At 40.4% G+C, this 26,080-nt stretch overlaps 1 protein-coding gene across 5 annotated transcripts; it reads right to left on the reverse strand.

Moving 5' to 3' along the window:
- Positions 1 to 120: 120 nt before the first annotated feature.
- PLSCR1 (phospholipid scramblase 1) lies at positions 121 to 17,336 on the reverse strand. Of its 5 annotated transcripts, XM_065639868.1 has the most exons (10): positions 17,250 to 17,336; positions 17,103 to 17,161; positions 12,431 to 12,462; positions 11,529 to 11,630; positions 8,952 to 9,121; positions 7,928 to 7,970; positions 6,660 to 6,880; positions 5,681 to 5,842; positions 4,468 to 4,629; positions 121 to 3,598 (listed from the first exon to the last, which is right to left on the reverse strand). In XM_065639868.1, the coding sequence occupies exons 3-10, from the start codon at positions 12,435 to 12,437 to the stop codon at positions 3,539 to 3,541; spliced, it is 927 nt and encodes a 308-aa protein (XP_065495940.1). In that variant the 5' UTR covers positions 12,438 to 12,462; positions 17,103 to 17,161; positions 17,250 to 17,336; the 3' UTR covers positions 121 to 3,538. The 5 variants fall into 5 exon arrangements, with proteins under 5 accessions (XP_065495940.1, XP_065495941.1, XP_065495942.1 ...); XM_065639869.1 differs by lacking the exon at positions 17,103 to 17,161 and having other exon boundaries at positions 17,250 to 17,298; XM_065639870.1 differs by lacking the exon at positions 17,103 to 17,161 and having other exon boundaries at positions 17,218 to 17,265.
- Between the last annotated feature and the right edge of the window lie 8,744 nt (positions 17,337 to 26,080).

A 26,080-nucleotide genomic window follows, 5' to 3' on the forward strand; every position in this document is an offset into this window, starting at 1 on the left:
TGCTTTGATGCACCTGCTGTGATATATTAACTTTTTTTATTATGCAGTAAATTACGTCAGAAATCATAGTCCAATTCGAAATTTTACCATTTAGCAAGCCTAATGTGATTTAAGGACATTACACAGTATTTATGTGATATTTTTTTTTTTGTAATCAAGCATGGCTTAACATACTTTCACACACGTTTTTTAATTTTCCTAGTGGCACATAATTGCATTTGAAGCTTAAGATTTTGCAGCTTTGGTGGGAAAGACACATCTAGCTTTTCACACTCATGTAGAGAATACATACTTTGGAGAGAGTGTAATCTGAAATTCTTCCACTGAGAACATCAGAATGACAACTAGCAAAGCTGCCCGTGAATCTCAGAGCGAGGTTTTAAACCGTGAAAACGTAATTCCTGTGCTAACACTGCCACCTATTGCCGCTCGTTGAACAACAGCAGATACAATCAATCATCATCAATCCCTGTTTTCATCTCTTCCCTCTCTTTGTTTTTTGTTGCAATGCTTTCATATTTTTTTCAGATTTTTTCATATTTTCTCCTCACTGCTGCCTTTAATAACATCGTTTTATCAGGGGAAAAAATGGAAATAAGCCAAAACCAAGTAATATGTCTGTAGAACAGAGGATCAAGTCTGTTCAGAACAAAATCGACAATGGATGGAAGTCTCCCTGTAAGGGGTGACAGGGAGCTACTGGAGTCCTAGAGCAATCTGATCCAGTACCTAAGCATTAGGATGCATATGTATATATATAATGAAAGCATATATAGAGCTCCAGACCAACACAAGAGACTTCTCCACTAGCTGGGCTACTCCCTCCGACCTGGGAGAGCTGCAGCTTTTTCTTTGTTATCCTCCCCCTCCGACCTCTTCTTATTTTCTGTAGGGTTTAATATCTTTTTACCTCCTGTCTCGCTAATTTTAAGATCAAATCTTACCATGATTGCTTTTTCCTTGAAATGGCTTGTTCATCTTGTGGTATAGCGGTGGTTTCCCCTTCATGCAATCTGTATTCATTTCCTTGCCCTGGCCTTGAGTGGGTTCCCTTATCCGCAAGTTCTTCTGATTCCACAGCTTCCTCCCTGCATCATCCTTTTACCTTTGCCATTTACCAATTTCATAGCTATTCCAGCCACATATTATTAGCATTCATATGCCCATTAGTAGTCAAAACACTTAAGCCATACAATTTTACAATACATTTCCATAAACAAAGATTTTATTTTTTCTATTACCCCTAGCATTTCCAACAAGTTACCCCTGCATTTACAGTAAATGAGCTAAATTCAGTTCAGTAAAACCAGTTGCTTTCTGCTTCCCTGACTCATCTTTTATTGTGCAGTCCCTGCTCCTGCTGTCAGCTTTTGGTCGAAGTTATTCTCATTAATAAAACCACGATGAGGTACATGGGGGATGTCAGGGATGTCCAAGGAGGCCTTTTTATGAACTTTGCTAATACAAGTTAAAACGTCTTTAGGAGACCAACTGTAATACAATGTACTTTAAAACAAAGCTCCTCCTCTCCTCTGATTAGCAAAATCATTCTCCCCAGTTAGCAAAACCTCAATCTTGCCTAAGACCAAAGAATGAGTAAATCAGTTTTGTTTGGGGTTTTTTTGTTTGTTTGGTGTGTGTGTTTTATTTTTTGTTTTCTTTTTACTTTTTTTTTTAACACTTATAATTTTGCTTTCTTGAAACTGGAATTAACTATGCTTTTTTTACTCAGAAACGTCATATAAATTATGCTTTTCAGCGCCATATAGACCTTAGGGTTTCATTAAGTTACTGCATCTCCTGTACAGCTGGAAACGTAAAACTTACAGGGATGATGCAGATGGAAAGTTCATTCACAGAACTAAAGAAATCTATTGCAAATCTCACTCTGTAAAGGTTTTACGTAACAGCTCCATCTAACTGAAATGGTATTGAATAACAGGCAGCATGCTACGAGTCTTCCAATGTTTTCCAAAGCCTGGAATTATGGATAGGGGGATAAATCATTGTATTGCATATAGTCTGATGGATTAAGAGTGGAGAGTTCTAGAGTCTGGTGATTTATTAAATACGGATACTGTTATGGGTTCTTTCAAAATTAAGACAGACAGCTCCAAGAATGATTTGTTCTGTATTTAGCAGAATAAGTCTCAGAAATGAGAAAATGAATACACCTGTCTACAGAAGTTCTTGAAAAATTTAAGGAATAAGTTTTTCTCAATTAAATATGATTAGGAGAAAGAGATTACAAAGGTGATAAGATACTGTTTGAAAGACTGATCTTCCAGTATCTCATTAATAGCTGGGCAACAAGGCTTAAAATATTTTCAAAATATCAATAATTTAGTTCTCTAAATGACATACCATTTTAAAGACTTTCAGAACAGTATAGATTGTTGCCACAAGGTTGTACAATTCTTATAACACCAAGAGAGTCCAGGTACATATCAGCAATGGCACTTCTCTTTTCCTCTGCTTTTTGAATGGCCGGGAGCAATCAATAAATTAAAAATACTGAACAAAAGGAATCTTTAGCAGAACCAGAATACGACTGAAAATATTGGCAAGGACGTCTCCCCATAGCTGGATCCCAAGGACCGCTATATACACATGCTTGTGTGAAGCCGGAGTAACAAACCAAAACTTTATCCATTGTTCGCACATTTAAATAAAGCTATAAATGCTAAGAAATAGACCTGTCACTTCATGCACCTGCTTTTAAAGTGGAATTGTTCTGTTTATTATTCCTACCCCCTCACACCTACAGACTGACTTATAACCTGTGAAAACCATGGACTAAATGAAAAGGAAAGAGGACTGAAGAAACTGAAAAGTAAGTAACTAGTTTTTCCGGGCCTCAGGAAAAACACAGTAGTGCACAAACTAAGGGATTATTAAACAGAAGCAACCACAGGCATTTATATTTCCTCTAAACATTTGCTGGTGAAAATCAAAGCCTTTAAGTCTCAAAACAACCCAAATGATGAAACCAAGTTACACTAAATGAGTCATATTTGACAGCAGGTTTATCACTAGATTAATGCAATTTTACGGTGATTTCTGATATTCTGTTCACTTAGATTACTTTGTTTTGAACATATACATTTGATAAAAAGTTGGAAACAACAGGATGTGAATACCAAGGCAAAACTACCAAAGAAGGATACACAGGAAAAGATCTGGATCTCTTTATTAGGCTCACTGTTTATATCAATATTGAATATAGAAACAGCCCTCCTTTTTTAGGAATTAAAGTAACTGTAATTAGTTATTTTAGAATTCTAAATTTCTTGCAAAAAATGGTTGATATATATTTCTATAAATCACAATATTGATCTGTACAAAGGGTTCTTATTTGAATATAACAAATTATTTCATCAGTTTAAAAAAAAAAAAAAAGACCATAAAGCTTTTAGTTTATAGAAATATAACTACATGCACAAGATGTACATTTCTCACATTCTTACTGGAGCTCTGCAATTCACTGGAAAACTGGGAGATATATGTTCTTCTTCCTTCTATATAAAAGTTCTAGATTTCACTGCCAAACTCCTGCTCGCTGTTTCTTATCACCAGCATGCTCAAAAAACATGAAGTCCTAAGAAGGAAACAAAAAGCAAACAAAACAAATACTTCTTAAATGCAGCTCTTAGTTCAGGGATCTCTTGGTTGCTTTGCAAGGTTTTCAAACTATCTTCTAAGGAAAACCTGGGCTGTCAGAGGCTGGTGAGAACCTCTCAAACTCAAGGTGCTTCACATGCCCCTTTCCTCCCGCTCCACGGCCCTGCCAGCACAGAAGCAGTGCAGTTTTTGAAATGGTCCCTGATGCCGAATTGCACAGATAAGTGGAAACATGAGTGTGTCGCACGCTGTTTTCAAAGAGCGAAGTGAGCCGCGCTGCAGGATTTGACATGGCACAGAGTGCAGCTGAAAAGCCCTGTATGGCATTTGATGTGCTTTGCATCCCCAGAAGTCCCTTCCATTGGCAATGATTCCTCTAAGAGCATTTAATCCTGCTCAGCTCAGGGCTTCACATAGTTCCAAGGAGAGTCAATAGGACCTGGCTGCAGCATTCATCTGTCCAGGTCACCAGCTCAGCAGGCTGCTCTGGCCTCGGATGGATCTCTTGCCTACTGCTGATCTGCGCTTTTCTGGTCTCACCATCCGCATGAACATGCTTGCCTCTGCTAAGGTGCATGTAAGGAGTCTTCCCTTTACAGGGTTTCTCAGCCCTATCACATATGAAGCTGTCCTTAAATACAGTAAGTACTTCATGTAGTCTAGAATAAGCTTATTATCTGAAATAATTCTTTGTTGCCTTCCATGGTTAATTTTACACATAGAAAGTTCACAACAAGTTGTCACCTGCTTCAAGGAGCTCAGAGTCAAATCCTTCACCAGCATAGTTCGAACATGGAGATGAAAAAAGTCAGTTCATATTCAAGTATTAGTGAATAACAGACTTACAATAAGGAAGCAAGCACCAATCATGACAGCTTTCATTTTTACATCAAGGTCCATCGGGAATGTGATCCCAAAGTTATCTGCATCTGTAAAGGCTTCTCTCACAAAGCCAGTCCACTGCTTAGAAATCCTCCCAACAGCAGCAGTCTCATCCACAGACTTCACCTAGTTTAATATAAAATTTTTAAAAACGACACCAAACCTATCATTCATAATATTCCCAAACCCTTAGATCCACTAGAAAGCTTCGGATTGTGTTATTTGAATTAATGCAGTCATTGAATCCAACTGTCTGTACCAAAAGGCAATCCTGACTATCACAAAGCCAGTCTTAAGTAGCACAGACATGAACTTAACTCTAAAACTGACTGCAGAGTTCAATGCTTTAATGGTGTTGGAAGACAGCAACCACATGCACACACACACACTCTGCTGGAAGTGGCGTATTTTAGCCATGAGAGTGAATTAGTTTCTCCTGCCATGTATCAGGAACTGCTCAAGTGAAAATTACACAAATTACATTCTTCTGTTCCAAAGCAGAGAGTAGCCCTTTGTCAACATTGTTTCTTGAAGTCAGATCCTGTCTTCGGGGTCATGTGAAAAAATGGTCCCCAAAATAAAATGATACTAAATTTGGGTTAGCAACTATTTGCAACATCATTTTAAATATTAAATGGTAGACTATTGTATCGAATGTTTCATGTGTATGAAAATAATAATGCATTAATCGCTATTATTTTTAAGTGTAAGTTGTAACTCTTCAGTCATTCAAATCTATATTTTAGGTCTAAATTATCTTTATTTACTTGGTCATTGAATGATTATTAAATGATTAAATGAGTGCTTATAGGAAGTCATCTTAATAAAAACCTGATGTATCTCAGAATAGTACTTTTTTTGTTACAGTCTAACACAATAGATTCTAAAAGCTTTTGCAGCTAAATATTTCAATTAAGAGATTTGTGCGCAACCAGAGGGAATCAGTCTCACTGAGCACTGATGAATGGCTTTAAGATGTCATTTCTAGAAGTTTGACAGGCTTATCTAGAGTAATCTAGATATCTACAGAAATGAATTGATTATAGTAGCATTACACGATTATGTACTAACTACTTAATATATACTACAGTTCAGTTGACAGGTAATAAGTCGAGCAACAGACTACTATCAAACTACTATCTGAAAGAAGATACAAACAATTTTTAGCATTGCATACCTCAAAATTAATGTCCTCACAACAGCTGCAGACAACACATGGGCCAATGATTTTCAGTATATCCATTTTTTTCTCATTTTGAATGGTAAACTTTGGCAGGCAGGGATGCCAGTTCTGGACGACATAACCAACCGGTGTTCCTGGAGGCGCCTGAACTTCCAGCTTCATAGGATAAAGAAAACCTCCATGTGAGTGTTCATGCTTTGATGTGCTTGTTAGACAAAACCCACATTAACACACAAACAAAACACAACAAGTTTTCCACGTGATCTGGCTTTCCAACACATGAAGCTGCATGAGTTTTCTGTGAATGTTGTCTGCAGACAAATTGCTGACCTCATATGCAACTTTTGCCTTCACTGAAAACAATAAGATGCTCCTAGGGCTATATGTACACGATCTATATATCTACAGTAGAAGGATCAAAGTCTAGTGAAAGAAAGGCTGTGAGCATCCTGGAAGCGTTCAGTGAAGATGTCACAGGACGCAGCTACTACAAACACCTCAGAAAGAGCTCTGCGTAGGCTCAGATTTGAGGCTTCACAAGTTGCATCTCCCCATAATTATTTTAATAGTAAAAAAATCTCATCATTTCATATGTTGAATTTCACTACAGTTTTCAAAGCAGTATAGTGAAACCTCTAGCTGTTATTTTATGAAAATTGTTGCTCAACTCTGACACCACCTCTAGTGCAGATTTTGGCACTAGCCATGAGTTCCCTGACATGCTGTTGAATCAAGTTTTTCCCTACTGTAATCACAAGTGGTCAGAGCAATCATCCTCAGTGTTGCAGCACACTGGCTTCTTCCCAGACCAAGGAGACCCCATGCACAAATCCCACAGATCTCTCTCCCCACAACTTACAGACCAAACCTGACTTGTTTCACCTCACCTCCTGATTCAAGGCAACCCCATCTCAAAACCGCACATGTGGACCATGTCTCATCTGAGGGAAGATGGTGAGAGGGAGCCACTTACCTCCTGTAAGCAGCAGGGAAAACAGCACGAAGAACATCGGAGGGGTCTCTGCAGCGTTATCACCTCGTGGCCCAGGTTGTCTATGATGCGGAGGGTGAAGGGTCGTGATGGCCCACAGCAATTCCTGGTACAGCAGTCAGTTTCCTCTGCTGCAAAGTACACCCTTTGCCCCAGAGTATTCTTGATTTCGTATTTGTTGTTTGTTTCAAAGCCAGTCAAAACTGAAAAATAGCAAAAGAACTGTTAAATTTCTGAGACGCATCTGGTCAGAAAAGTCACCATGCTAATCCTAAAGCTACCATTTGGGAAGACAGAGGCAGCTACTGGTGAAGGGAGGCGGTGGGGAAAGAGAAGAGCAGCCTGATGGAGAAGGTCAGAGAGAAGCCACTACGAACGTGGCAATGCGGAAAGGACGCAGAGATGTCCGTCAGTCCCATCCCACCAGACACAGACACCCACTGCCAGAGGAAGCACCACAATTAGCAATAACACAGCATGGAAGATTCCCAGGGAAAAGCTGAAGGGATAAGAATTAAGGAAACTTGTGAATTTTGGGATAAAGCAAGAAAAGGGCTCTAGAGGGCACAAATATGTTCAGAATGAAAAGGCCACAAATAAAACCTCACAGTCAAGATTCACAGCAGCACAAATAGAAAACAACAAGAGCCAGGACAGAAATTTTGATTAATTTTTCTAACAAATGAAAGTACTCTTTGAAGCATTATGTAAAGAAAATGCAGCAGCGTTAGGTGTCAGCCAACATGGATGGTCCGTTTTATTTTTTCTGTTTGAAAGACACTGATAACAAGATTGATTCTTAAAGTGAACGGAATGAGGGGAGCAGAATGAAAGCAGTTCAGTTCTCTGAAACAGCAGGATTGCCTGGAAACAAGATCGGAGCTGCATGCTAGTCTATGGAATTAGATGGAGTAAGAGAGGACAGAAAAGAAGATCTTTAAGTAGAGAGGCAAGTAGAAATGAATAACATGGGAAATGCGTGACTTCAGCTACAACTAGCTACTAAGATTATTCAGTTACATTGCTATGTATCTCTCTTAAGATACAGAACCTGCTTAAAATCCTCTGCCCTCCCATTTTCTCCTTCCTCTCCTGCACAACTTCTGCAGGAATTGAGACAGAGAACAGGGGCAGGAAAGATAAAAGCGGTGATCCACCTTAAACACGTAGTGTCAAAGGAAGTCTAAATTTTACTGTCCTTGAGATTATTAGATTTAAACATTTCTCTGTTATAAATACTTTTCACTTACTCTCAAGAAGTTCAATTTGCTGATGAATTAATATCTGGTCAATCTGTTCGTGGTTGAAAAATTAAACAGAATAAATAGTTAACAAGTTGTAACTAAGAGAAATCTAGTTTTAAAAAGCATTACTGTTTCATTTCAGAATGCAGATTTATGGATCAATACATTGCCCAGAGGCAGGTCATCTACTGGTAAAGCTCTGGAAGTAGCTCACGCCCCCCCTGTCTTGTCCAGGTCATTTAGCGGAATAGTGTTTCAGAGCACCAGGGCAGATGGCAGAAGTTGTACCCAAGCTGGTGTGGTTACAAGCACACAGGACTCGTGTGCCTGTGCTCCCTTCAGAACTCGGGGCAGCTCATCTACAGAGTCTGAGAAGTTTTGGAGCAGAAGCTCAGCTACTGCTCAGCTCTGTGTGAAATTCAGCTAAAATCAGCCTCTCTTCAATGGTGCCTTTTTTTTTTTTTCCTCCCAAGTGATTTGCGAAACTGGCAACAATACATCAGTATTAAACCTTGACATTTGCTCCCAGTGATGAGATGAACTGTACTTTTACAGTACAAGGACATATTCTGTAATATGAAAACAATTCTTATTTTGCTATTAGCATCCTCATCCATTGTGAAGTCTGACTAGCACCTCTCCTAACACTATGAATAGGTGTGAAGAAATCATCATGTAGAAAATTAAGCCCCTCTGATGTGCTACAGTTGCCCACATTACATATATTTATTTATATACACCTTGCCGGATGACATTACATGTCACAAACAGTAGCTTCCGAAATGGGAAGGATGTACGATAGCCCTGTGTCCCTGGTCCTTTAGCATCTTGGTGGGAGAGCACTCCATGAAGTGCTGCAGCCATAAAAGGCATCTCCACACTCAAACTACAAAAGGCTTCACTTGCAGCCCAAAACCAGCAACCTATGCAGCTGCAACAAAGCTGGATGCCTTCTCCTGCTTTTTCACAGATGTAGGCTGCTTCTCAGGTGAATACCTGTTCTTCGGGGAAGGAGGAAGGGTGCAGGTACCTGTGTGAGGTATTCCAGTCCAGGAGGGCAGTTGGGAAGAGGAGGTGGGACAGGCATCCAGATTGCCCCCTCCTGCACGAAGGGTTGGTTCTGGATGGGTGGAACAGCGAGTCCAGGTGGGACTCCCACGACTGGTACCTGGAAGCCATAGCTCCCTGCGCCTGCGACACCTGGGGTGGTAGGAGAGATGCAGTTATGAAACATGGATGTTGGAAAAGAATTTCCCCCTAGATCTTTGAAAGATTAATTTATTCACTATTTTGAACTACGAAGATCCTTAGATCCTTACACCTACAGTATATTTCAGTTATGAATACTACAACTTCTATGAGGGAAGTTACACTGGATTGAGATGTTCTAATCCCTCCAGACAAAAATGATAAATGCATCATTCTTGAATATAGCAGAAATTTTATTCAAATAAAGATAGGTAATTCCAAAATTAGAAATAAATAAATGAAGGTTATTTCCAAGTAGAGAAGACCTTATTAAGAACTTATTGAGACCTTATCACTCTCTACAACTACCTGGAAAGGAGGTTGTAGCATGGAAGGTGTCAGCCTCCTTTCCCAACTAGCAAGCAATAGGACGAGAGGAAATGGCCTGAAGTTGCGCCAGGGGAGGTTTAGATTGGATACTGGGAAAAATTTCTTCATTGAAAGAGTTGTCAGGCGTTGGAACAGGCTGCCCAGGGAAGTGGTGGAGTCACCATCCCTGGAGGTGTTTAAAAGATGCGTAGATGAGGTTCTTAGGGACCTGGTTTAGAGGTGGACTTGGCAGTGTCAGATTAACAGTTGAACTCAATGATCTTAAAGGTCTTTTCCAACCAAAATGATTCTAAGACAGAATACCTTTAAATACGTGAAAAGTATTGGCATGTACAAGTCGTCAGTTGAACAAATGAGGAATTTTAAGACTTTTTTTTTTTTCTGGAATTATACCTTCTACTTATGTGACAGGAAATGTCCTTTTAGCTGTTCATCTGCAGTTTTCAAACCAGTTAACTGTGATCTAAAAATGGCACTTTCCTATTTGTTTAACGGATTACCTTTCAAAACTCAGGAAATCCACAACTGCTTCATGGAGGAGGTGTGTAGCAAAGAAGGAAATAGTTCCATATTTTGCAAAAGTAAGTTCTCCAGTTAGCACTCAATAGGAAACACAAGCTCTCGTGAAGCACTTCAGGGTCTAAATGCTCAACATCCCACCAGATGGCACAAGCATTACGGTCATGGTGCTCACAACTCATCCCATGTCCCCAGGCTGTGCACAGTTGCCTCACCTGAGTAAGGTCCTGCAGCAACGTGGTCTTTGCTAGAGAGATGCTTTATGACCTTGTAGCTGAAGCTGCCAAAGATGTTACAGAACAAGAACTATATTTTTTTCTCATTTAATAATTTCCTGGGAGGCAGACAAAGCCTTCAGTCTGATGCAGAGGAATTTTATATTTTACTCAGAAGCAAGCACAACACAGAAGTCACAAAGAATATTTCCGTAAAGCTGTACAAAGGCAAATAGTTCAAGAGATGCTGACTTGTAGACTTATTTTTAGCCCAAATCAGTTCAGCACCAATGTTTCACACTACATTACAAAACATGGACTATACCATGTGAAAGCTCACGCTTTGGCCATAAGCAGCACAGTATCTCAGGTGATGTAAACATCTGTGGCTTAAAACTCAAAGAATCACTCACCCCAGAGAAGGGTCCACCCTTCTGGAACACAAAACTACTTTTATGTGTGAGCACTGGCTTTGCACACAATCCGACTATCTACTGCTGTCGTGTGTGTGCATATACAATTATTCACAAGGAAAAATGCTTTGCTGACCTCCATCGCACAGGTAGCACATTCCCATTCCTCACTGAATCTCACGGTACATACAGACCTCAGACTGCTTTGCCACACAATGCACAAGCTTTAATTTATGAACAGCACAGTAACTTAGGCCAAAATTTTGCATTTAATCTATAACCTAAGCTTTGAGCCTGATTGTTAGCTCTCGCTTATTATGATTTGGTTTTCAGAAAGCAATTAGTAGGTAGAACATGAGAAGCTATTTATGAGTGCTGCATTTTGAATGTGGAGCAGAAAATGAGATAGAGGAGAAAAGTAAATGAGTAAAAATGTGAGGTATAACCACATGCAAAATACAGCACCAGAGTAAGAAACAGGAACAGAACACATGGACCAGCAGAAGTGCGAGAGGAAAACAATTGCTCAGTTCAGGATTTCTAGAGAAAAAAAAAAGTGCAATTCTGAAGGAACATGTTAATTAAAAAAATCTGATCATCAGCAAGAAGCTGCCCCACTTTAATTGCTTTGCATCAGTAACACCTCTCTAACAAACTCCCCACAGTGAGAAACATCCAACATTTTTAACTTCTACCACCACTGTTACTGCTCAGCACATACTAACATGTAGCACCAATGAAGGAAGATGACTTTTCAGCAAAACAGAAATTAACAGAAACTCTACAGAATTAACAGCAGAAAAGTAAATCAGATATGGTCGCCCTCATCCTTCCCATAATTATTTCCTAATGATATAGTAGATCTGTAGCCAGGCAACCTACCTTGGTAACTCCCGGGTGTATGCTGCGGGTAGCCATAGGGGACTTGATTTCCTGGCGCATAGCTAACATTTGAAAATCCAGGTGCTGTGGCAGGGTGATGTGCTGGAAGAATGGAAAATATGCTTTGAGTATTGCTCATTTCCTCCTACACTAGCATGAAAGATCCCCAGAATTGCTTCCTTTTTCAGAGCAGACATAAAAGAAAATTAAGTAGCTGTCTTCTGTATAGCAAAAGCTGTACAACAAGCTTGTATTTATTAAAAATATTAAACATGAATATAATGTAAGGCAGTTCTGATCCTTAAAGTGCAGACAAAAAGGCAGGTATTGCCCATTATGTCATGAAGATGTCACAAAAACACTGAATCATTTTGCTTGGAATGGACCTCTTGAGATCACCTGGTCCAACTCCTGCTCAAGCAAGGTCAGTTCACTATCTGTCTGAACTAGAGGTGCCTTTGTTCATTTATATTTTTAAGGAGGCTTTAATTCAAAGAATTACCAAGGAACTGACAGGCTGTCCTCCTGTACAGAACAGACTCCACTATATAAAACATTATCTCTCAATTTCTTCAAGTTAGGACTATACTAATGCCTCACCAGCAGGCTCAAAGGGTTATAGGTTTAAAAACATTTACCAAGTTCAGTTTGTAAGCAGAAATAACTTCAAATTCAAGTTTATTTATTTTATTCAACTTCTAAAATCAAGATCTGAAAATGTAAGCTGTATGTTTTGTAAATAATTTAAAAAAATAAATAATTTCAATTTAAAACATTTATATATATTTCATAATATTAGAAGGTAAACTTATAACTAGGCTACTATTGCTTGAACACCTCTGAAGAACCCATGTTATCATTGATATTAACAAAAGATGACATTTTGTTTATATTTTACTCACCTTGCATTGCCGTGGATCTGCTTATAATTGTTCTGCAAAACAACATTTTTGTCATGTTTTTTTTTAATATATAATTTCACACAAGAGTTATTCAGAGTTCTCTATTATTGATAAAAGATACTTGCCTACCTAAACTGTATGGAAAAGCTGAATTACAAATACAAGCTAAACTACCTCTAAATATTGCAGCTTCCTTCTAGGCTGTATCTCCACCACATCAATCTGAATTATCTATGCCTGCATTTATGCTTTGAGGATTTTGAAATCATCCTCAATTCAGAGGAAAGCATCGGGATATGCCGGTATTCCATGGCAGTGCAGGACTACACTGTGCAGCCTTTCAGAAACATCACCCAATTCACGTGGAGTAATTCCTGCAGTAATTTCAAAGCAACTGGTTTAATGTATTGATGTTGACTAGAAAACCGGCTTGGGTAAATCCTGGAGCAGCTGTGATGCCATGCTACCACCTATTCAGTTCTTTATGCCATTCCACTTCTGAAGTGGTACTATTAAATATCACATATCCAATTTTTGTCTCCATACGTTAATAAAGGGTAGGATTGCACAGGTAAGTGGGCTTCCACAGCAGAGTACCACGAGTGAAAAGGCCAGCTGCTTTTCCTTCTGCTCTTCCAGGGTTGCCAAAAGGAGTTAAAAGCAGAAAGAACATTTACTGATGCCAGCATTAACCCTGAGAGCTGAACCTTTCAGTCTCTGGGGTAATAAGAGAAGAAAGACAATGGCAGCAACTTCATTAAAGACAGAGGTCCAAAATAGCCAGCAGATCCCTAAGCAGAAGTATAATAAAGAATTGTATAGGAGCTCCTTTTTCTAGGCTCAAAAGCTTTAAAATAAACAATAAACCTAGTTATTCTTTAAAAAGAATACAGTTCAAGTTAAAGTAGTAATATATTTCGTCTGTTATGGTTCTTCCAACAAGTTCAGTTCGATGAAGATGGTCAAAACTGGAAATGAAACTGAAACCAGTTCTTTCTGCTTTTCACTCGCAGAGTAAAAGCTGATGTCACAGAAGGATGTTCAATGGTTCTGGGATGACATGTCATCTAGCTCACTTCCCAACTCATACACAACATCCTCTTTGTTTAATAAGTAAGTCTTAAGGTATTCTTTAATATGTTTTTTCTTCTACTTTACTAACAAAACCACGTTCACGTTTTACATGTTTTAAATGGATGCTTGTCCCCATATGAACACAGGTTAAAAAATAGTAGGAAATAATTTAAAATTACACATCTAATTTAAAAATCTGAAAGAAAACATTCAAAGTACATAACTTAAATCTTGTTCTGCCAGTTGATAATCTAGAGTGACAAGGTTAATATATGACCATGTTAATATGTTGACAAAACTACCGGCTTGTAGGAAGTAGCACAAATTAAAGATTCATTTTAAAAATGTTACTTCAACTAGCAAAAGATCAGTTTCTCAGTTTATACTGTGAGATGTTCCAGCTTCCTGAACTTCAGTGAACTACTGTGAATTACAACTGAACCCTTTGGTAAAGAGAGTGCAGAGACAGAATCATGTTATTTATTTAAAAGAAAGGCTTTATAGTAGCCCAGAATCTTTTTTTTCCCTACAACCACACATATTCACCTCTGTGCCAACTAGGATTTAGAAAATATTGATACGCTTTATAGCTAGAAAAGCAACAAAGATTTTACAAAGCTCAACTCCTATTTCATAAGACATGATGCTAAATAGTCAATATTATTTCTTTTATTAATATTGGTTTTTTTCTTCTATTGCTTTTTATCTAGACTCCTACTACCTCCAATTCAGTCACCAAGATTGCCACGTTCTCAGTCATATGCTGCTTTTCACGTGAATAATTTATAAAGATTGTGAAATAACTGAAAATTCTGAAATACCAAAGGAACAAGGAACAAAAACTCACTTTCATCAGCCTTTATATTGCACAATCTATTGTTCAGCCATGCTGTTACACATGGGGAAATTCCCACCTGGTGATACCTCAGTCAAAACCAGCAGCAATGGGCAGACTAGTTACTTAGAAATGTCTTGGTTCCAGCTGCTTGGGTTACACAAAGCAATGATTTGAAGCCTACATTTTCATTTCAGTTTAATAAAATGAGGCTTTACATGCTGCTAGGTGTTATTAGTTCTAGTAACAGTTTTAAAATAAATATAGGGAACAATCATTGAAACGTTACTTACATAGCAGGGAAAAGTAAAGGTATTTGCATTTAGCTCCCAATAATACAAAAAAGGGAGAATGCTATTTCTTTGTAGTGGAGTTAAAATTCCACAGAATTAAAGAAAAAAAAAAAAAAAGAAAGTGCTTCAGCAAGAAGTCCATTACTGAATTAATTTCGGTTCAACAAAAACAGCAGCTGCATGAATGCCTTGTGCTACACTGGCCACACGCTGCAACCTGAATTCACAGCATAAATCGAGAGTAAGTTGTATGGGAGTGAATAAGCTGGCCATGGCGTTCCAGAAGCAGCAGCTGTATATCTGTGTACATCTTACAAACAGCTTTACAAGGCCCATTTACAAGCAACCTGATCTAAATCTGAATTTAGCCTGGCTTTAAGAAGAGGAATGGACCAGATATCTCCCAAGGTTATCATTTCCAACCTGAATTATGCTAGGATAATAAGGGTCCTCCACATTTTATTATACTGCCTGAGGTATTTGCTGATCAAATATTCCCCAAAATTCCAAGCTGAAGCACAAGAAGGGTGAGAGGAGAGTGGGGACCAGGCTCTGGCTCCCAGCACCTGACCCTCATGGGCTATTTTGGGTTAGGGCTCTGCAATGGAGCCTGTGCCAGGAAAACCCGACTTAGAATCATAGAATGTCCTGAGTTGGAAGGGACACACAAGGATCATCCAGTTCAACACCTGTCCCTACATATGACAACCCCTAATCCCTTTCCTGACAGATTCCCATAGTAACTCATAGTTGTGGGTCCACTCTCCCACAGGGAGTACAGATACGGAAGAAATACCCTCTCTTCTCCGGAGGAGGGGACAGTTTTACACACGGGAAAGCAGAAGCGGTTTTGCTGTGGGGAGGGAAGCACCAGGGGAACAAGGTGCGGCTGTGCGATATTTAATGAAATACAGTTTCCGGATGGTCGGAGCTGCCCCTCCCCGCCTGACACGGGCGGTGGGAAAGGCAGGGCTGCCAGCCGCCTCTCCTAGAAACACGACGTGCACCCCGCCGCAGGGCTTCCAGCCTCGGCCACTGCAACCCAGAGGGAACGAAAGGCAGAAGAACCACCGCGCGCCCCCCACACTAAAGGCTCCTTCACCTGCGGGTTAGCAAGCTGAGAGCAGGCCCCCACACCTCATCTGCTGAACTGCTCACAAAAGGAACCCATATCAAGAAGTCTTACTCTTCATCCCCTGTCCCTATATGTTGTACTACCTAGAGCCCATATTGCCAGCCTTCCTCCTCATCCATAGGAGTTCCCAGACTATTTTCTCTGTGCTCTCAGAAGTAGCAGTCAATTGCTGCAATAGTCTAAACGCTGCCAGCCAGCATCAGCACATACAACTGCACTTCCTGCTCACTTTCTGGAATCGTTATTCAAACTGAAGCAACCCTCAGAGGCATCCAGAGCCCAGGAACAGTGCTCTCCCCTCTTCACGAGTTCTGATCCCAGGCACTTAAGGACATCCAAAAGCTTTTGGAAAGGAAATCGAGGAAATAATGGTTCTGAAGGAGTTCAGAACAAAACTATTCTAGTTCAGAGAAGAGTAAGGAAATAACATCCCCAGATTATTCTTTTTTAAGGAACGGCAGAATGTCCATGTTTCTTTTCAGTCACTTTCTCATTTTCAGAACTACGTTACACAACCAGATCTCCCTTACCCTGATGCACGTCAGTAGATATCCTGCAACTAATTTAGAGAGGTCTTAATTCAGTTAACTACTGAACTTCTGTTTTTTAGCAGAAAAACATCACGATCAGTTTCGTTTCTTATCGAGCTCACTAAAATACTCCCAAGAGCATATTAACATACACCCCCAAGCACAAACATCACGTGGTGCCATTTAAAACCAAGCCAGACCCTTTCCAAGAAGGTTTATGATTCAAAAAACAGACTTAAAAAGCCAATTAGCTGTGAGGCATGCATTAGTTCACCCTAGCTGGCTTTTTGGCATTTCTTTTCATTACCACATGATATCAAAGTATTCAGCCACTGGATCTTAACCTTGACTGGTGGGGAAACAGTACTTACAAATAATCTAGGTGATATAATTAAATGGGTTATTTTCTGCTAAAGTTAACAAAACAGCCTTCAGAGAAGGAATGAAATGCACTGTAAGTTGACATAAAATTATTTTGTTCTCATTCAGTAAGATACCCTCTCCCCTCGCACAGACATCTCTCCCGAAACCTGGGAGTCCCAGCACACGAGAGCTATGGACGCAGGTCCCACTCCGGGTATCCAGCCTCCCCGAGACGAGGCCACGTCTGTACCGCTGCTCACTTCACGGCTGGGTGACTGCACCGCCACTGCCCGAACCGTGCCTGCTGCTGTCACCTCCCAGGTGGGGCTCTCCCGGGACAGCCTCGGCAGCCGGATTTTCCCGTAAACCAGTCTCTGCGAGCCAGTTGCTTTCCCACATCTAATAACTAACTGTTGCTGAAGAGCGAGATTTTCTAACTTACTGCACAATCCCAAATTAGAAAACTGTGGTCCTTCCAATCACCAGGTCCTTTTCGCAGCCCTGTGATCGAGGAAAAAAAAAAAAAAAAATACCCGAACAGATAAAGGAAATCATACACGGTAAAGAAATCGTATATTGCAAAGAATACCCGTTCCCAAAGCCGAGGGGGCGTCCCGCACACTGAACCCGCTTCCAGCGGCGCCGGACCCGCTGCCGCCCCCGGCTCCGCTCCGCCCGGCCCCCCGGAACACCCCGCACCGCGGGGCGGGCGCTGCCGGGGCCGGCGCTGCCCGGGCCGCCGCGGGAGGCCGCGCTGGGCGGGCGGGGCGGCCCGGTGCCGCCTTCCGCGACAGCGCGGGGGCGGCTTCGTGTTTTCCGGAGGAGCCCGCGGTTGTGAATGGGAGCGGGAAACACGGCTCGGACGTTCTGGCAGCCGTTCTCCGGGCCGTGGTGCTGGCACTGCTGCGGGCAGCAGAGGAACCGCATGGGCGAAATACTGGGGACTCATTGAACAGCTTGCTTTTGCTAGGGCAGTGGAACAGACGGTAAAATGTTTGCTTAAAATTAAGTGATTGTTGTGGTTTAACCCCAGACAGCAACCAAGCACCACACAGCCGCTAGCTCACTATCCTGCCCACCCCAGGTGAAATGGGGAGAGAATCGGAAAAAAACTTGTGGGTTGAGATAAAGACAGTCTAATAGGATAGCAAAGGGAGGATAATAATAAAAAACAAGTGATACTGTGCAACTGCTCACCATCCACTGACCAATGCCCAGCCCATCCCTGAGCAGTGATTGCCTTCCCTGTCCAACTCCTCAAGTTTATATACCGAGTATGTCGTCATAGGGTATGGAATATTCCTTTGGCCAGTCCGGGTCAGCTGCCCTGGTTGTGTTCCCTGGTGTCACAGGGCTGGGTCATTGTAGATTTACCCAATGTTTGTTAATGGTCGTCATAAAACATTCCAAGGTTACACAGAAACTGGTATAACATATTGCAGAGGACTGGCTTGCAAATACATTTCTTTAAATGACACTGTTAAGATTCACAGGTAGTTCTATTGTCGACAAACATGTAGTCTATATTTTTACTGTAATGGATTTCCTTTTACATATTAATGAATTTTTAATCTTTAGATGCTATAAAACCAATTACGTTCTAGATTTTTTTTCTAACACTTTACAGGGAATAACAAAATATTCTCCCAAGTTTTAAATCTCATACTTAATTCTCTTGCTAGTTAACTCAATGTTTTTGGTTCCCAGACCATTCAACAAACATGATGAACTGAGCTTTTAAACAACAGAAAAATAGAGTATTTTAAATTTCTGCTCATATTGTTGAAAGTAATGTCATCCATTCTTCAGAAGCCTATGGATATTATTACATGTACAATGTGTACAGGTGCAAATAAAACCTAATGAGATGCAATATGCAAGCCTTGTTTTCAAGATAACAGAATTATAAAAACAAAACAAAGAACAGTTGTGTTTTGTCAAAGAATATAAATAATAGATCTATAGCAGCAAAATGCACTTTTGATATTTCCATCTCCAGGCTGCCAGTATCCTTTTTTTTGTTACACATTTCTACTCCTCCAGGCTTAGGAGTACTTCCAGGCAAGTACTAGTTATCTATGAATAAGATGATCTTGTTTGATAGATGCCTAGAAACAAAAATGTACGATGTTTTCACAAGAAGGGAAAAAGACAGTCTGCTCCTTCTCCATTAGGGACTAGCTAGCTAATTCTTAAAATCAATCGATCACAGTGTCAAGGGGACTCTAATAAGTAACATAATTCTGGAATATATTTTAGATGGCATCAAATACAAGCCCATGGCTCAGAAAGCACAACAAATAGAGTTACCTCTTTGTCAGATCTCACAGCTTTGAATGCCTTTGTGACAACTTATTAACAGCAGTTCAGCTTGAATCACGTTATATACCTTTAAGTAACAGATGAAGAATTTGATGCTCAGAGGTTATAAAGCTTAAATTAGAGACTTACAGTAAGAAAGGCCACACCAGTCCTAACAGCTTCTGCAGGAATACCAGGGGTGCAGGGAAGTCCCAATCAATAACCCTGGAAGACAAAATTACCTTGTCCTCAGGAAAGAACAGTATGAAATCATAGCCCAGCTATCATCTCTTACAACCTACCAAATTGATAGCCCAGTTTTCTTGGCCCTTCGTCTGACCAGGATTGCACTCAGCTACACTGAGGGCTGAAAGTTTGACAGATTGCCCCCCTGAGTACAGGGTCTTTGACCTTCCATAGACATAACTCAGAACAGCCTCAGCATGAAATAAACTGTCAAATGGCTGAAGGGTTGGATGAGTGGCACGGCAGAGGTCCACCACAAACCCAAATTGGTGTTGTATCCCATGAAATCATCCAAACTGCATCACTGACAGAGCTGCTGGGTGTGCTGCGTGCGTTGCAAAGCTTCCCTGCTAACATCAGGGAGCTGGCCCGTGATGCCGAGATATTAGCTGTCTGAAAACTTATGTACATCTGGGAAAGTTATAACAGCTTTTCTGGACTGCTGGAAAGTCAACCTTTTAATAAAATTCAGCAGAAAAGAGGAGTACCGATGCGGCGTGCAGCCTTCCATTGCCGGCAGGCAGCAGTCCTGCTTTCCCAGCTCTGCCTCCCCGAGTCGGATCTGCGCGTTTGCCTGGGTGCCAGGAACAGAGCTTGGCTGGGCTCCAGCTCCTTCCCATAACAAAGTCAAGCCCTCAGAAGAATGACGTTATGATGTTGTTGATGCTGAAGTCCATACTGTTTACAGATCCACATGTTTAATATCTACTGAAGGAGAAAAAAAAAAAAAAAAAAGTATTGCTCTTTTTCAGTGGGGAAAATATCCAACCCAAAACTAACACTTTAATGCTTTCTTTTCTCTTTTAGGGCCTTTTTATTCCTCTCATAGAGTGGAAGGCCAGAAAGGACACATTGTATCTGATCATTAAGCGAAAAAAATTTCTAGAGATTACTTAGCATTTCTCCTTTTGATGTTTACTTTTTCCCATCTCCAAACTTAGAATATAATTCTCACCCAGTGTGTTTTTTCCACCCATCCATCCAAAGACTTGGGCCACACAAAGTTCAAGCTGCACAATAAATGTTTAAATTGTGACATGGAGTACACTGCGCTTTTTCAGTAATTATACTTCTAGTAAGATGTCAATTTTTAATTTTTAGCCACAGAATACCTGGTTAAATACCTACATCCAAGCTGTATATCCATCTTGAAAGGGAAATAAATTATATTTGAAACAATTTTACCTTGCTTATAAGGCACCACCTAAGGCAAAAAACATATTCATGTGAACTCCACAGTTACAGGAACAAGAACAAACAAATACTGAATTGTTTGGCAAAGAAAGCATTTGGAGCAACTTGGCTCATGTCCTGAATACAGTGTTGGTGAACTAATCTTCCGCATCCTTTTCCATACCTCCACCTAATCCATACTGGAGCTGTTAGGGTCCATGTATGTCTCTGCCAAGTCAACTGTACTTCATCTAAACTATGCAAATCTGATCAAGCTAATTTGTGCATGCATTAATCCCAAGACTGGGACTTAAATTTGAATCCTTAATAAAGAAAACAGAAATGAGTAAGTGCAGGTCGCTTTACATACTCCGCAGCCTTTTTCTTCTAACTCACAAAATAAGGTCTGCATTTCAATATAAAACTTTCCAAAACCAAAAAAAAAATCTTATTCTAGTCGTGCACTGAATTTCACCTGGACACCAGATATAACAAGGATTTGGGGATTTATTTTGCTAGTTTCCTCAGGTACTAAAGCTGACTTGCATTTTTTCCACACATCCACACATCTGTATTGAGTCCACTAAGAGGATTAATACCAGACAGTGAGAAGTAGGCTTTAATAATTTTTTAAGAAATAGGTATAGAATTATTTTGACATGGTTGGGAAATTAGAAATACATGGTAGTATTTGATACTACCTCTCCTTTTCAACAGAAATGAAAGAATTATATTTAATTCAGTTCAATTTATACCTAGAAATGTAAACTCTGTTGCCCAGCAAATACGACTTTTGACACAGGGATGAATGTTACGTATTACATGAGAATATCTTCATCTTATCAATATGAACAGAGATAGCACCGTATCTCTTCCTCTTCCTTTGAGGCATTTATCAGTAGGAAAAAACCTATTCACCTGCGGTGGCAGAAAAAAAGATGCCATGATTCACACAATGCAAAGTAAATTGCCAGTCTTTGCCATATCAAATAATGTTCCACTTCTTATCCAACTAGGATCACTGGTGTTATGACTGGCAGGCAGTGCTTCTCTGTTAGATCAGTGAGCTGAAATGCTCAGTACCTTTTTATTTTCTCCAGTGAGCAGATTTGATCAGTGCCACAGGGGAACCCCTGAAACTTTTGGAAGAGAACTTGGAATTGCTTCAAGAGAAGTGAGAAAGAGACTATGCTCCTAATAATTTGTTCTTTAGATTTAGCATGTTTAACTGAGAAGAAACATCATTTGTAGATTCTTGACCCCGTTTTCCAGGTATGTTGCTCATGGGCTGCGTATTCAGTATATTACTTAATACTTCTTCAGCTTCTGATCCCCCCATCTCTAGCAACCCCCCATCTCTATCCAACACCAGAAACAGAATCAGATCCTCCACCAGCTTCTGACACAGAGGTCTCAGTAACCTGATTTGCTGTGTGGAGTTGTGTCGACAAAAGGAGCTACCTTCTTCCTGGCATCGCCTAAACAGCTCTGTTTCACTTCGTGCTCAGGCAGTGCGGTGTTTGTGATAGAACATAGGGAAATTCACTCACGACCGTACACGAGAAGCAAAATAGCTTTTGTGCAGCTCCACCAGTGTGTAACTGCATTTAACCTCTAGAAAGGCATCGTTTGCGTGCTTCAGGAAATAACAGCAATTACCGGCAGGTTTGCCTTTTGTGTCTGTGCACATCATCCCACAGAAGATGGAAACTCCCTTCCTCTGGCTTTTGTAACCTGGGAAGCAAATCCAGAACAGCAAGCAGCCCTGGCAGATGCAGAGAAAGATTAGCTGTGAGTAGCTGTTGCCTTAAACACAGAAAACATACAGGATGTTAGGTTCGAGGTGCACAACTGAGGGTGGTGCCAGGAAAAAAAGGGAAAGGGAAGGGGGAAAAAAAAGAGAAAAAGATGCTCCCCTCCCTGTGGCAGGCCAGGAAAGGCTCCTGAGCTGCACTGGCAGCAGCCCCAGCCAAGGGCTACATGTTTTTTTCTCCTGTCTCCCATCCCTTCCTTGTGCACAGCTCTGAGAGGCTGGTGTCACACAAACAGTGCATGCAGAGGAGTGGAAAAGGTACGGACCGACTCCGAGACCTTCAGTTTCTGACCCAAGGGCTTTACAATGCAGATGTCCAAGTGCTGCTTAGCAAATCCTTCCACCCCTTTGCATGCAAACTCCTGCAGGGATATGGCGGGATGGAGTAAACTGGAGTCAGTGTTGTCATCTGGGAATGACGGAACAAAAGTGAAACTGAATATTAAATAACAGGAACATTTCGATGAATAGAGGAGGAATAGTAGATCCCGACTGTACCAGAGATTGCAATGTTGACTGCTCTACCCTGCACGGGTTTTGCTGGCAAGACCGTACAATGCAGACACACAAAATACACTTTTAAATGACAGGATTTTCACAACACTTAGAACTTGCTATGAGAGTTTGGGTTTTAAAAGGCTAACCCTAACTCCCCTACCCCAAATTATTCACATTTTATCCATAGTCAATAAATTATTTTCCTCTTTACATTTATACTATTTATTGTATCCAAACTAGTAGCAGTGTTGAAAGCAAATAAGCAACTAATGAAATGTTCCAATAGGCAAGATCCACATTTTGATGAAACATGATGAGTCTAATATCAGACCCCCACCAGTGTGTCAGACATGATGTACGTGTAGTAAAAGGCAGCTTAAATCCAAACATTTTTAAAAGTAGATAAATTACTAGCATTATTATTTCTTTGATGTGGAACTGGGGCAAATGGATTCCATCATGCTAACAGCTGACAGGCATCTGACATCTCCCCAGTCCCAGTGTAGTTCTCTTTTTTGGTTCAGTAATTAGGCCTTCCCTAAGATAATAAAAAATGTATTCATGAACCCAGAAGAGGCAGCTAACACATTATCTCTGTATTAAAGACTTGTAACTGTGGTAACAGGACTGTTAGCTTATTTGATTTCATTTAACAATGTCAAGTCAGTCTTCAAGCCCGTAGTCTAAGAAATTAGTCTAATGTTCTCCTTTGAGAGGGAAAACTGAAATGAAGTGAAAATGTTTTTAATATTGTAATATCTTTGTTAATTCAGTATACAGATAGCAGGATTGTACATTTAAGAGTTCCAAACCCCACAAGGCAGCAGTCCTTATATTGTTACATACACTGACCAGCAACATGTCCCCTCAGGCTGTCACTAACAATTACGATAATAATTTAAAGAAGAAAAGCACTTCCCACGGTGAATCACCAGCCATCATCATCGGTCTTTCTTCAAGACATTTGAACATAAGGGAAAAACAACAACTGAACAACAATAGAAATAATACCACATATTTGATTTTGCTACTAGATGTTTTTGTGCCAAACCAATTTCTTTCTTAGGCTGAGAAGGAGGCTAAATAAAGTTTTACTGCTGCCAGTCATACTGATTTTTGAATGTCAGCACTACAGAGGAGCCAGAGTAAGTCGATTTAAAGTCAGAAACCAGGATATGGGGAGAAAAAGAACAACATGACATAAAGAAATAGGCCATTACAGTTTACAGCATTTAGGATTAGCTGCGATACCAAGAGTTTAAAATGCAGCTTGTGTAAATCCTGTTTTCTGCCAAAGGGATACTGATACCGCAAATAGATATTTATAAGCAACATTTTCACAGGCGTGACTTTTTTTTCCCTAAAAAGCATAATTAATACCAGCTTAATCTATATAATACACCAGGAAAGCCAGCTCAGGCCAATTCCACACAGCCCACGCTGCGGATGTGTGGCTCCCTGTGTTGAAACTGGCATTCTGCATTTCCAGGCTGCTTAGATTAAGCGTGTTTGGTTTGCAGAGCGGGAGGTGGAGAGTTAGTTTTTTGGGGTTCCTTTGGTTGTTGGGGGTGGGGGGGGGGGGGTGTTAAGGTTTTTTGCCAAGCTAAGTTCTTCTATTTAAGCACTTGCAGGCCACGCTAGATTGCACAGCAGCAATGAAGTGTTACGTCCTTGAACACTCCCCTTGCTCCAGTTCCCTGGACAAGCAAGGAACGTGCGTGGGTGGAATTCTCTGGCCAAAGTCCTCTCGAGCTACTGCTGCAAAACTGGATTCACATAAGACGGTTATGTTAGAGCACCTGGGGCCTTGAATTGAAATATCTCATTTTCAGAGGTACATAAAAAAGCGACTTGCCCGCAAAATGCCTTCACTCCTTTATCCCAAAGGACCTATATTAGCATTAATCAGACTTTTCTGTGTCTTTAGAACTAGAACAAAAATTTTACACCATTCAGCAGTTATTTTCTCTGAGTTAATAATATAAAATCCTTGCTTGTAGGGCTATGTACAATTACTCTGGACTCATCTGACAAAAGGCCATAATGACCTGCTCTAAAGGCTAACCTTTATTTTATCAGGCTTTGAATGAAGCCCTGTGGTTTTAATGCTTCACTGTAGTGTTGGAATTCTAAACTCTTCCACGTCAACCAAGACTGCAGTTAAGATGGTGTTGCTTTATAAACAACAGACTGAACAAAGCTGTTTACAAAATTTAATTTCCGGGACAACATGGGAGAAGAATGGATTCTGATCTCTTTTTTACAGGTTTTTGGTTTGGTTTGGTTTTACTTCATCTGCTACGATATATCTCCTTCAGGAAAGGTTTCTATTTTGATTTTTTACAGTTAAGTGATTTAGACTAAAAAGTTCACCAAAAAAGTTAACATATATTTGTAGAAATATATATATATATGGTGCCAAGCATATAAATGCTGTGTGACGCATTTCGCATCTCTGCAGATTTTCTTGAAACATTTTTGCTTCTTAATCATCTTCTATCAGTGATACTGCTGAAGTACAAATAAGAAAGCATCATGGGTTGAACAGATCAGCAGTGCATTAGATAACCATGACTTCACCAAGCAGATGTTTGTTTTGTAATGGAGATCCATCGTACTTTTTCCACCAGGCACATATTTGTAAAGACCATCGTAGGCTTCACAGCTAGTTGAGCAGTCTCCATGCTTATCCTGCTTGCCAATATCTGGATTTTAGGAGCTATTCTGTGCCAGAGCCCATGCAATAAGAAGCACCCAGAACTGAACCCACAGCCTGTGAAAGCACTGAATTTGGGTCTATACAAGATTGCCTAATTAATTTATTCTTTGTGAATGGGGACATTAAATGGAGGAGATAGATTTTAATCCATGCAATCCAGTGAATTTATTTCAAGACCAAGACTGACCAACCAGCTGTGTAAGCCAGTGCTAGGTGGCTTCACAGCTGACCCCAGCACTCCGTACTGGAGATATAGTCCACCAACATGAACTTCACCATGTGCCTTTTCAATAATCAGCGAGGCCTGAGGTTCACTGGATTGAATAGTCCTGTGTACTTTAATACAGAAGGTTTAATATGAAATCTGTAGCTTTCAGGTCTTCTGGGTATCAAGGCAGATGAGGTCAGGACTCTGATTCCTGCAGCAATGCTGTAATGACTGTGTTTATACTCCTTTGCCAGAAGAAAATGAAAGTGAGTATAGGGGTGAGAAGTCTCTCTATTGTTTTTGCAAAGAGACGCTAGAGAATAAGACCTAATTGTGAATTGAGATGAATTTTCAGTGGCAATCTAGGAGATATACAGCAATGTGAGGTCACCTGCAGGTCTCCTTCTCACAGTGGCAGGAATTCACTGTCCTTTGGGATAAAGGAGTGAAGGCATTTTGCGG

This window comes from Caloenas nicobarica, chromosome 8 (assembly GCF_036013445.1).
Source record: "Caloenas nicobarica isolate bCalNic1 chromosome 8, bCalNic1.hap1, whole genome shotgun sequence".
Lineage (NCBI taxonomy): Eukaryota > Metazoa > Chordata > Aves > Columbiformes > Columbidae > Caloenas > Caloenas nicobarica.

Bases quoted from the DNA above. Each gene is read 5' to 3' on its own strand.
- PLSCR1 (XM_065639867.1), bottom strand. From the start codon at position 12,485: ATGACAAAAATGTTGTTTTGCAGAACAATTATAAGCAGATCCACGGCA. The intron at 7,971-8,951 runs GTACCTGCACCC...AACCACGAACAG, and splicing joins GACTGGAATACCTCACACAG to ATTGACCAGATATTAATTCA. The intron at 6,881-7,927 runs GTAAGTGAAAAG...GCTATTTTTCAG, and splicing joins GCAAATTGAACTTCTTGAGA to TTTTGACTGGCTTTGAAACA.